Source organism: Melospiza melodia, chromosome 1 (genome assembly GCF_035770615.1).
Source record: "Melospiza melodia melodia isolate bMelMel2 chromosome 1, bMelMel2.pri, whole genome shotgun sequence".
NCBI classification, from domain to species: domain Eukaryota; kingdom Metazoa; phylum Chordata; class Aves; order Passeriformes; family Passerellidae; genus Melospiza; species Melospiza melodia.
Window position 1 is genome coordinate 131525154 of NC_086194.1, and position 12792 is coordinate 131537945.

At 40.1% G+C, this 12792-nt stretch overlaps 1 protein-coding gene across 1 annotated transcript in view; it reads right to left on the reverse strand.

Annotated features, from left to right (window-relative positions):
* Positions 1-12792, reverse strand: part of LOC134424585 (ethanolaminephosphotransferase 1-like) — a 57779-nt gene that overhangs the window by 31822 nt on the left and 13165 nt on the right. Inside the window, exons 3-4 of the mRNA XM_063168397.1 lie at positions 8406-8514; positions 6224-6298 (exon numbers count right to left, since the gene is read on the reverse strand). Coding sequence (XP_063024467.1) covers positions 6224-6298; positions 8406-8514 — 184 coding nt within the window. The remainder of the gene's footprint in view (positions 1-6223; positions 6299-8405; positions 8515-12792) is intronic.

A 12792-nucleotide genomic window follows, 5' to 3' on the forward strand; every position in this document is an offset into this window, starting at 1 on the left:
TGCATTAGGTGTTCATCACTTTTTGTACTTGGGTGCATAGAAAATGATCCAGCACTGTACAGGACCTTACTCTGGGGATGTAGTTGGACAATATGATTTGAGTTGATCTGATAGTTCTCTGCTGTTGAACAGGGTGACCTGCAGCCTGTTCAGCTGGTGGAAAGACAGCAAACATTATGTTTTCTCCTGGGTCACTGAATTGGTACTGTGAATGGTACAAAATGCAAGGGAGATGGCGCAAGGGAGGGATGGTGAACACAAGGAGGAGAAAGGTGGTCTAGCGGCTGTAACATTTCTTATTTGTAATGTCAAACCATATCCTTAGTCTCTTCTCTGAGACTGTGCAGGTGAAAAATAGAACTATTTTCCTCTTGAAGTTACATGTAAACTTGCAGGATGAACCTCTTAGGAAAAAGTACACAGAACAAACCCTACAGATTACTTGATTTTGTCTTGAATCTCAAAATAAAATGGAGATGCTTTTCTATTTGATATTACTTGGAAGGTGCTATAGCTAACAATTATTAGCTATTGATAGCATTAATAACCCAAAACTGATGAGGAGCACATCTCAGCAGAGTGAGACCAAAGACACCACAGCTGCTGTAGATCATACGCTACTTACTTCTCTGGATTATTTGGCAGTACTGTGAGTTTTGTTTAATGTAAATATACTTCAGGGACCTAAACCAGGAAAAGATGGGATTTCATTTTGTACAGATTTTAGACTATATCTCTATTGTAATATCCAAACAGCTGTGATATATCCTCTGCTCAAACACAAATCTCTTGAGACAGTTCTCAGAACTCAAAAACTTAAATATCTCATAGAGGATTTCAAATATAGCTTGCCTCCTAGAGACTCATTCTCTCTCTATTAACATTTCCATTGAATTTTCAGCGTCTTACTGAAATGTGCAGAAAGAAAACTATAAAAGCTTGAGGTTACTTGAAAGGTGTTGCAATAGAATTAGAAATCCTTCCATCCACTGAACAATATCTCTGAAACCTTAGCAGCAAATAAAGATATAAGCAATCCTAAAGAGTTTGTGGTGTTTTATATTCCAAGAACACCTATCCCAAATCAGACAGGATTCAGGTACACAGGTGTTACTTATTTAAAAATAAGAATGTGAGAACATTTGTCTGTTTATAAATTTTACATTGTCACACAAGTATATAGATACTAAAATATGTACCTCACAGTGAAAACTGGTTTTCATTTTGCAAGAACTTGGTTTTTCTAAAAAGAAGCTTATAGTATTGTCCTAAAACACAGTACTTCTAATTATAATGGTCATGGAAAAAAATACAGCAAGTATACGACACATACATCAAACTGGATTTTCCGAAATCCTTAACCACATTTTCCATGTAGTTTCATTAGCTTTTTAAAAGACTGAAAATATTTTCTGGCTTAGGTTTCAGTTTGAAATCATCCATGCCAACAATGGTGTGTGTTCATTGGTTAACATACACTGTCTCACACTTCCATTGCTTTAGAATTCTTATATTATGACTTTGTCTCACAAAGATTCATAAATACTCCATTTTATAAAGTTTATATAACTTTTAAAGAGTGGAAGTCAAAGTACCAGCAAAAAGCACTCCATTTCATGGGAAGGAAATGATCCCAAACCTCCTTAAAAAAGCAGGAGGGACGGAGAGCAGCATGTTAGGGAATTTGGAGAGAGTAACTGTGTCATTAAAATAAGCTGAGAAAGATTACAGTTGCATATTTAGTTAGTTATTATGGTTCTTTGCAGTCTTCCAGAGGGAAAACTTTGGCCATGCAAAATTAAATCTCCAACTAAATATTTCATGAAGTGGCTTGGACAGCAAACATAAAAATCTACATATATATTAGTTCATTATAGCTTTGACTGTCAACATCATATTCCTTGCCGTCCAAGTATTAGGAACTACAAGCTTCACTGGAAAAAATCAACTACATTAAAAATCTCAGAAGCTGAACTTCCCGTGAGCCTTCTGGGGTGCCATACAGTAACAGTTCCAATATGTAATTCCAATTTATGAAGCAATAGTCACTTCATTAAATTCCATACAATGACATAAAAAAAATGGTTTTCACAAAAGAAACCACTGCTTCTGACTACAGAGAGCTGCTAGAGAAATCTGAGTAGTAGTCACCTTCAAGGGATTGTTGTCCCATTGCTTTTTATGGTACAAATACAAAGAAATTCTGGACAAAAAGATTTTGGCACCATGTCGCCAACTGAATAGAAATGCCAAGGTATGTACAATGCAGGGGGAGAGATCTGCTCAAGGGGACACCCCAGGTCAATCAAGATGGCTCTGCATGCATTGGTCTGATTCCAAAAGTGGTCAGCCCCTCTGCACAGCACTGCATGTATAACACACCTGTATATTGCCTGAGCATCCCAAATATGGCACACAAATATATGGCTGCACTGCAATGGCCTTACCAGAAACAGCTCCAAGGAGAGGGGACATTTAGAATCAATTAAGGTTGAAAAGGACCTCCAAGATCATTGAGTTCAATCTCTGACTGAATACTGCCATGTCAACTAAATCATAATGCTAAGTGCCATGTCCAGTAGTTTCTTGAACATTTTCCAGGGATGGCGATTCCACCACCTTCCTGGGCAGCCCATTCCAAGGCTTAACCATCCCTTCAGAGAAAAACTTCTTCCTGATGTCACAGAGGAACCTCCCCTGGCACAGCTTGAGGTTATTTCTTTTGTCCTGTTGATTGTTGTCTGGGAGAAGAGACCAATCCCCACCTCACTACAGCCTCCTTTCAGGTGGTTGCAGAGAGCAATAAGGTCATCCCTGAGCCTCCTTTTCTCCAGACTTAACATCCCCAGTTCCTTCAGCTGCTCCTCCTAAGATTTGTGCTCCAGACTCTTCCCCAGCTCTGTTGCCCTTCTCTGGACACATTCCAGCACCTCAATGTCCTTCTTGTAATGAGGGGCCCAGAATTGAACACAGGATTCGAAGTGAGACCTCACCAATGCTGAGCACAGAGGGATGATCACGGCCCTGATCCTGCTGGCCACATGATTTCTGGTGGAGGCCAGGATGCCATTGGTGTTTTTGGCCCCCTGGGAACACTGGCTCAATGTTAGCCACTGACAACCACCACCCCCAAGTCCTCTTCCACTGAGTCACTTTCCAGCCACTCTTCCCCCAGCCTGTGGCACTGCCTGGGGTTGTTGTGACCCAGGCACAGGACCCAGCACCTGGCCTTGTTGAACCTCACACTCACACCATTGGCCTCAGCCCATTGATCCAGCCTGTCCAGATCCCCACGCAGAGCCTCCCTGCCCTCCAGCAGATCAACACTCCCACCCAACTTGCTGTCATCTGCAAACGCACTGAGGGAGCACTCAATTCCCTCATCCAAATAATTTAAAAAGATATTAAACAGGTTTGATCCCCTGGCTGTCCCGCATGTGCTGCATAAGGACACTAAAGATGATCTGCTCCATAACCTTCCCAGACACTGAGGTCAGGCTGACAGGCCTGTAGTTCCCTAGATCCTCCTTCCAACCCTTCTTGCAGGTGGGCATCACACTGGCCAGTCTCCAGGTCTCTGGTTGACCAGGACTGGTGACAAATGCTGGAGAGCGGTCTGGCTCTTCCACCAGCTCCCTCAGTACCTGGTGTGGATCCCATCTGGCCCCACAGACTGGTGAGTGTCAGCTGGCATAGCAGGGCACTGCTGCTCCCTCCTGGATCACAGCAGGGCTCTGTCTGTCCCTCCTGGATCACAGCAGGGCACTGTCTGTCCCTCCTGGATCACAGCAGGGCTCTGCTGCTCCCTCCTGGATCACAGCAGGGCTCTGCTGCTCCCTGTCCCTCCTGGATCACAGCAGGGCACTGTCTGTCCCTCCTGGATCACAGCACGGCCCTGCTGCTCCCTCCTGGATCACAGCAGGGCTCTGTCTGTCCCTCCTGGATCACAGCAGGGCTCTGTTCTACTCCCTCCTGGATCACAGCAGGGCACTGTCTGTCCCTCCTGGATCCCAGCAGGGCTCTGTCTGTCCCTCCTGGATCACAGCAGGGCTCTGCTGCTCCCTGTCCCTCCTGGATCACAGCAGGGCTGTGTCTGTCCCTCCTGGATCACAGCAGGGCTCTGTCTGTCCCTCCTGGATCACAGCAGGGCTCTGTCTGTCCCTCCTGGATCACAGCAGGGCACTGTTCTGCTCCCTCCTGGATCACAGCAGGGCACTGCTGCTCCCTGTCCCTCCTGGATCACAGCAGGGCACTGTCTGTCCCTCCTGGATCACAGCAGGGCTCTGTCTGTCCCTCCTGGATCACAGCAGGGCTCTGTCTGTCCCTCTTGGATCACAGCAGGGCACTGCTGCTCCCTGTCCCTCCTGGATCACAGCAGGGCTCTGTCTGTCCCTCCTGGATCACAGCAGGGCTCTGTCTGTCCCTCCTGGATCACAGCAGGGCACTGTCTGTCCCTCCTGGATCACAGCAGGGCACTGTTCTGCTCCCTGTCCCTCCTGGATCACAGCAGGGCACTGTTCTGCTCCCTGTCCCTCCCTACCAGCTCAGGCTGCCTGCCTTGAGGGTGTTGGGTCTCTCTGTTGAAGACTGAGGCAAAGAAGGCATTGAGTACCTCAGCCTTTTCCTCATCTTTGGTTACAATGTTCCCCTTTGCACCCAATAAAGGATGGAGATTTTCCTTGGCCCTCTTTTTGTTGTTAATGTATTTATAAAAACACTTTGTATTATCTTTGACAATATTGACAGCATGGAGTTCAAGCTGAGCTTTCACCAATCCAGTTTTCCCTCTACAAGACCTAATGACATCCTTGTACTCTTCTTGAGTTGTCTGCCCCTATTTCCCAAGTTTATAAACTCTTTTTTTTTCTCTCCAAGTCCAGTGAAAACTCCCTGTTCAGCCAGGCCAGTCTTCCCTGATGGCTCATTTTTGGGCACCTAGGGATAGCCTGCTCCTGTGCCTATAAGATTTCCTTCTTATAATGTGTCCAGCCTTCCTGGGCCCTTATTACACAGAACTGCGCAGTCCTTTAAATATACTACCTTTAGTCTCCCCAAAAAATAACTCCATTGCACCATGGTGTGGAAAGTCTAGTTTGGAACAAGACGCCTTTGGAAGAGAAAACAAAAAAGCCACACAAATGTGGATCTCACTTCCAGGTCAGCAAAATTTCAGATCTGTCTTCACACCACTGCACAGCAAGGTGCAGTCTACCTAAAAATACACTCAGGGCACAGAATGAAGTAGTAAAAATAGAATCTGAAACTGAGATGTAGGTGTTATGGGAGAAAAACAGCAAGAGGAAAGAAAAAAATATATACTTATTTCTATAAGAAGCTCAGGCCTGTCATCACCACTTCTCCTGACACACTCCTTAAGCACTGAAGTGCCTAACAATTTCCTTTTTTCTGCTTTGTCCTTTATTTTTCCTATTTCTTTGAAAGCACCCTCTGCTAATTCTGATGTCTGAGCTTCTCAGAATGTCATCATCAAGGGACAAAGATTTTTATGAAACCAAAGAGCTCTCCTATAGAAGAGACCCTCCTGTGAAGAAGGCTGAGAGAGTTGGGGTTGTTCACCCTGGAGAAGAGAAAGCTCCAGGGAGTGCTTCGAGCAGCTTTCCAGTACCTAGAGGGGCTATAGGAGAGCTGGAGAGGGACTTTTGTCAAGGGCATGTAGGGATAGGACAATGAGGAATGGGTTCACTGAAAGAAGGTAGGTTTAAATTTTAGGTACTAGCAAGCAAATCTTTACTGTGAGGAGGGTGAGGCACTGGATTGGGTTGCCTGGAGAAGCTGGGAATGTTCCATCCCAGTGTGTTCAAGGCCAGGTTGGATGGGGCTCTGGGCAACCTGATCTAGTGGAAGGTGTCCCTGCCCTTGGCAGGGGGATTGAAACCAGACTGCTGCTGTATAATGATTTCCATTGTTCCTCTAAAATAATTTGAACATTCAAGAGGGATAAGAGTTACTGTAATAGAGCCTCTAATATATTAGACCTCTTAAGATGCTAGCTTGGGTTTAAGTCTGATAAACATTTTTATTTTGTGTTGTGGTTTGAGGTTTTTTAGTTAGTTTGGTTTTTTTTTTAATCTAAGAGAACTCTTTTGGAAAGAGGTCAGTAATTTATCCACAATGCCTCTTTATCTCAGAATCATCACTAGTGAATTTGAAGACAAAATTACATGAAAATGTCAGACATGCAAATTATTTCACTGTACATTACCTAAAGCATAAGCACAAAAGGTGGTAAAAGCACTGAACAGCCACACCCAGGTGGGAACAAGTCCAGGACTGGTACCTGAAAAAAAATAGGGTAGAGAGTCAGGGTAACAGGGGTTAACATCAAAGAAATCCAGCAAGATATGCACACAGATACAAACTAGCTGCCACTGATTAACACACTGCATCAAACAGATGGAAATATTTGAGTCTGACCTTCAGGCACTGGTGAGCTCTATCAAAGAAGCACTGAGCAGGCTTGAATGTGTTTCCAGCATAAAGGACAAAAGGTAATAGAGAGGTTTTTTGGTACTGAAATGACTCTAGTATTGCACAAAACAATGATAGCAACTAGGCAAAATAGTCCCAGGTCATGGGAAAGCCATCCATTGAAAAATTAATAATGTTCATGTAATATATAGGAAAAAAAGAAGTTTTCAAGCATTATTATCAGTACCAGTATGGGGTTTGTATAGCACTCTTACCACACAGATCTGAACAGGAAGTTTTTGTCCTTAGGCTAGCAGAAATACTAGCACCCCTTTTGTTTTTTCAGTGAGAAAAAGGAAAAGATAGTTGAATTGGACAGAGCCCAGAGTTCTGTTCTTGCTCTGCTGACAGCATTAATCCAAGGTTATCATTGCTCCTTTAAAGAAATCAATCCTTTTTCCAAAGAGACTTCTATTTAACTTAAACATCACCCAATACTACATCAACACTAAACAACTGTAAATGCAAAGTCCTCTCAGGTTCCTGCCATTTGGCACCAAACACAGGGAATTCCTGCATACAGAGGTGTGTCCTTGTCTGAAAGATGCCAGGAGATGCCAGCACCTAAAGCAGTGCCCTGACCACCTTTCTCTCAGTGCCTCATCTTCCCATTCTGAAAGCAAAGATGACAATTCCTGACTCTTAGCTGCAAATCTGCAAACTGTGCCATGAAAACCAACTGTGCAGGAAATTAAATTTTTTATTTCTGATCCTAGGTATAGGATTGATATATTATACTCCAAAGGACCTTTAGGTTGCGTGGAAGTTTTCCGTCAACTGAGAAATGATGGGGACTGTTCCCATGTAGACTCAGGAAGAGCTTGCAAACTACACATACAGGTCTCAACTCTAAGAGACTTAATCACCATTTCAAATGTCTTCAAATTCCATGTATATCTACTGAGAATGTGCCAAGATAACATCATCTCATTAAAGAGATCTGTTCTGGATGTTCTTTTATTACAGGGCTGAGTAAATATCACCTACATTGATAAAAAAGCACCAGGTGCTCAAGAACGAGGTCAGACAACTGTATAACAAGCTGGTCCTGAAAATGCAACTTTTGAACCAAAACTGCTAACAAGTATCTCTGCCTCTAGAATTGCTATGATAAATGTACAACAACTCACACCAAAGTCCACCTCCTGAAGCTAACCACAGGTATAACAAAATAAAGACAGCTAAATGTTTCAGAAAATAAAAGTGCTATCTTCACTGAATTGTCTAGTTTAAAGAAAATCTAACCCTTTTATCTATATCTATTTATCTATATCTATATCTATTTATCTATTTTACATATTAATCACCTAGAAGATTCTTACTACCTTTTGTGGGCTCCAATAGCTGGTCTGAGAAGCCCAAACTAAACATGCCCCACACTCAGGAGCAATTAGATACAAAAAAATTCTGACTTGGTCTTCAATGAGGAGCAAGCATGGACTTGGACTTCAAAAGTCATAATTTGAAGAGACATTTATTTAGAAACTATGTTTTTGTCTAGAAGCAGTCTTGAATAGGGGGTGTGAATAGTGGAGAAATGAAAGGGAAGTTAACTCTTTCAGGTATTAGTTTAGGTATTAGGAAATGTGAAATCAATGAAAATGTTATGAAGAATATTCAAGTGGATTTTGGCTGCATATTGAAACCCTGGAATAAACTTTAAATAAAATGAGATCTTACCAGAGACTTCAAGCAGCATATGCTGACACCCATTTTAGGGATAAAATTAAATTAGATTTTTCAATAAAATGATCTAAATTTATAATGCTATGTGTGAGGTGGATTCTCCTATCTGCACCTATAGAAGCCTTACTAGGGGAATAAGTAGAAGATTTAAGTGTCTGATACCTCCCTGTAACAGTCAGAATTATAAGCAGTTCAATAATTCTGAAAAATTACAACATGAACATATTTACCTGAGGCAGTGTAGTCCCAGTCATAAAAAGATATTAGAAAATAATTAAATAAAATCATGACAAATCCAGAGAATGTTAACAGGTTGGGAGCAATCCACAAAGGCACTATCTGTTAAAAAATAAAAGGAAAAAAATTAGAAAAATTGTATTTCAAATTGTACATCTTATTTTAATAAAATACTTTCTATCAGGAAAGAAGCTTTTATATGACATCAGCAATATTCAGATTTGTGTATATTTCCCCACTTTCAAATCAAAACACAGTTTTAATTTCTGAAATTTATTTTCAAACACAATCCTTTTGCCTGATTGCTGTGACTGCAGTAAGAATGATATTTTCAAAACATTGTACTCCCTTTAAAATTAAGGGAGTTGTACATTATCCTCATTCACCCAGCTCCCAAGGAAAGCCTTCTGTGATCAGCTGCATCAGAACTGAAAGAAGGCTGCAGCACCCCGGTGTGGTAATTCAGCATCCACGTGGCAGGTTTTTTTAAGCATTGTATTCCCACACTATAACAAGTAAAACTCTTCTTCCAAAGTATGTGAATAATTTCTCACTCCAAACATCAACTAGATCAGACCCTGAGTGCATTACACTTTTAGATTCAGCAATCTCCCCATTACAAGCATCTCCCTGCTCTCTAGATAGTAACTTTCTGACAGGGTCTCCCTCTTTATTCATCAATTATCAACACTCCATTAATTCACTTTACTTTGGAGGGTGCTGAAAAGGACTCCCTGCCTTCACCTAGACCTCTTTGTGCCAGTAATCATTCTCAGGCATTCATTCCCTGTGGCTTTAAGGTGCTCCTTACACTGCAAAAGGAATCCCTTTTGAAAATCCTCTTCCCAAGTAACACAGTTTCTCCAGAATATTTTTTTTTAAAATAGCCTACACAGCTTCGACATGATTTTTAGACAGAACATATTTGCAGAAATACTAAGTATCAACCATTACCATCACTCAAACACATTATCAATATATATAAAACACAAAAATACTGGAGGCTTATAATGAAATCATTTGGAGTGTCTAAGGATTCAAAATGTATATAAAGGACTTCAACACTATAAAATAGTATAAGAAAATATTAAAGAAAATCAAATTTAATAATTCCTGATACTAACAGCAATAGTATATTTGAATGTACTATGGTATATTTATACTATAGTATATTGTATACCATAACTATACTAACAATAGTTTTGAAATCAAATGTTTTGTTAATATCTCTGGACTAGCTAGATGAACAGACAGATGAATACATATTAATTTATTCTATCTAACTACTTCATTTACTTAAATTTACTTTTAAAATCTGAATGCTTTGGCTGATTAACTATCCTGACTAGATTATCTTTTTGAACTATAGAGTAATTTGTAATATTCAGGAGAAATTGTGAAAACCAATGTTGTACAGACTAAGTGTACACTTCCAAAAACCAGGTTAGAGTTCCTGAACACTTTTCCATTATGTTTCTTAGATATTTTCTGTAATAACATAGGGAAAACTATTATATCTGATATTTGTTCCCCTATTAGCAGGACTTTATCACTGATTTTTAAAACACTGTATGTCAGCTCTCATGGTATTTAAAATACACCATGGAATGCATACAGCAATGATGTAAAAAGAATGTAACATATCCATCATTCTGAGCGCTCAAAAGGGCAAATCAAAACCTCCAAGAGAAGGGACAGCAAATGTCCCCTGAAATTCCTTTTGTAGAGCATCTAAGGCGGAACTATTCACTACATGGTCTCCCTTTCTTACACTGGCTGCATGCTCAGCAACAGCTGCACATCTCCCAGCTTTGCTGCCTGAGGATGCAGAAGATGCATCTCTTCTGGGATTTATCTGGTACCTCTGACCTTCCATGAAATAAGAAGTACAGACACTGAAAAAAAAATCTAAATTTTTCTCTTTTAATCTAGATCATAGATCAAAAGAGTGCTTTAAGACCCTATGGATGAAATGTTTACATGGATCTACATGCATAAACTGACTGCTTTTTCCTGGATGATTCATAAGGATTGTTGACAATCAAATCAAGTGGGACACCACAAATGTCTGCTTTCCAATTAGGCTCATCATTCCAAATAGTCACAATGTCATGTTTAAGTTATTACAGGAAATAATTCATGCTTCCATGGTGTGAACATGAAGAAGTTATTTTAACCCACTTTCTCGCAAACTGTGTAATTTAAGAAGGAAACTTTCAAAGGTTTTTCAACTTGTTATAGTTGCAATCCCTTTGGCTAACAGACACATCATGAAAAACAGTTGCAGGAGTTGTGTCCTCAGGAAAACAGACTCTCCTGCCGCTAAACCCTTAAACATGTTCTTTTGATCCTTACTGAACCTAATCTGTCTAGGTATTTGGAAAGTATTCCAGTTGCAAAATCCCTTTTGTTATATTTAATGCTCCTTATCTTTTTAGTTGGCATTACACCACCATCACCCTATTTCATAATTAGAAAATCACAGGGTGTTCAAGATTAACTTCTTACACACCTTGGAAAGATAGAGACTGAATTTATTAGTATGCTATAGAAGGATGAGCTGCAATCTTTATTGTCTAATTAACAGCCAGTAGAGGTCTAATACATCAATGTGCTACATGATTAATACAACTGGAGGTGCCATTGGGCAAATCACATCTGCTCTCTGGCAAAACCCTTGCGTGCTTGAACCTTTTAAAAAACTCTTAGTTCCATGAAGTATTAACTGATGTCTGTTTCTCTGGGTCTAGCCATTCATTCTAAAAGCCTTAATACAAACAGCAAATGCTTTAATACAGCAATTATTTGGATAATAAATGGTAAAGTACACATTTATATAATGCTCTGTTCAAACTTCACTAGGTCACTTGAGACCACTAAAATGCTGCTCTTGCCCAATTCTGCTGATAAAATCAAAGTTCGTAAAGGGAACAGAGGGGAGTTTAATTGATTCCAGTGATACTGGCATACACCTGTGTATTCCAGTGGGATTTCCTCCTTTTCCCCTCATTGTCCTGCATCCCCACCAGAGATAAGTGAGCTGGGTTATAACAATATGTTTTCAGCTCACAAATTCACATATTTTTAATGTCAAGTTCTTCTTAATTTCTTATAACACAGGAAGTACATTTTACAATGAATATGATAATGACTTATAACATAGGAAACACATTTTCCAATGAATTCTGGTTGTGGAATACAGAGAAACTTGTGTTGCCATTAGGATTAAACAGGCATATGAAAGACAAGACCAGAATCTCAAGCCATTGTTCTCATGAGTTGGTTTTTCTTTTTACTTGGCTCAGTGAATTTAAGGTTGCCTTTTTTCAAACTCCTCTAGAATCTAGTAAAAATAGTCCACATGGAATTTTTATTGTCACCAGTTTAGAAACTAAAAAAAAATAATTAATTCATATCTGAGAATGGATGTAACAGGATGTCTAAAGTGAGTGAAGGAACTTCTCCCAGTCATCAAGATGCACACTTGTACCGCCCAATTTTGAATGAACATAGAGATATAAAACATTCTTTTAAAATTCTTTGAAAATTTTCCCAATTTCCTTACTGCAATGCATTGTTCAGGAACAAAACCATTATAGCAACTTGCATTCCTACTGATGTTTTACAAACAATTATAGTGTGGCTAGGCTATATGGGAACATTCAATAATGCTGTTCTTCTTCTGGTAAAATGCTGCAACTACTAGGATAAATTATCTGCAAAGGAAGTTTTGCGTTGACAACACTCCCCCTTCAGTCTGACAGCAGATGAATACTCACCCATCTCCTAAACCAAAGGGCAAGTGCACAGTAAAGCCTCTACTCATGTCCCATGCCAGAGTGCTGGAGGGACATTTTGCTTCATTGTTTTCCTCAATATTATGATGGGAATAAAACAAAGCCTATGAATTGAATTACTGAGGTCAGTGTCACATCTTTGAATTTCTTTTTTCTCATCCCATGTTCAAGTAGTATTTTAATTCTTCAGCTGTGTCATATGAACACTTTCCATGAAATTACTTTGAGGCTATGAATTAGGAATTATGATTTTCCTGCCATATCAAGAATAATCAACACCCTGATCATATATATCCTTTTTTTGTTAGTACAAAGGTTAATTTTCAAGTCTGCTCCAATCTAAACATTTCCTGTAATGAGGCAGACGCAGAAGTCAGTGCTCCCTTGGAGATCAATAAAGTTCATATTTATTTGAGATACAGCTCGCTTTTTTTTTTCCTTTTTGCCAACAGCAGCATAACTGGCTGCGAGTGGTTTATTTTTAAAAACTGCAGATTGCAATGCATTCAAGAGATGGCATCTTCCAATCGTTATGGTGATCATGGTAACCACTCTCATTTTCAGCTTCTGCGAGGAATGCCCG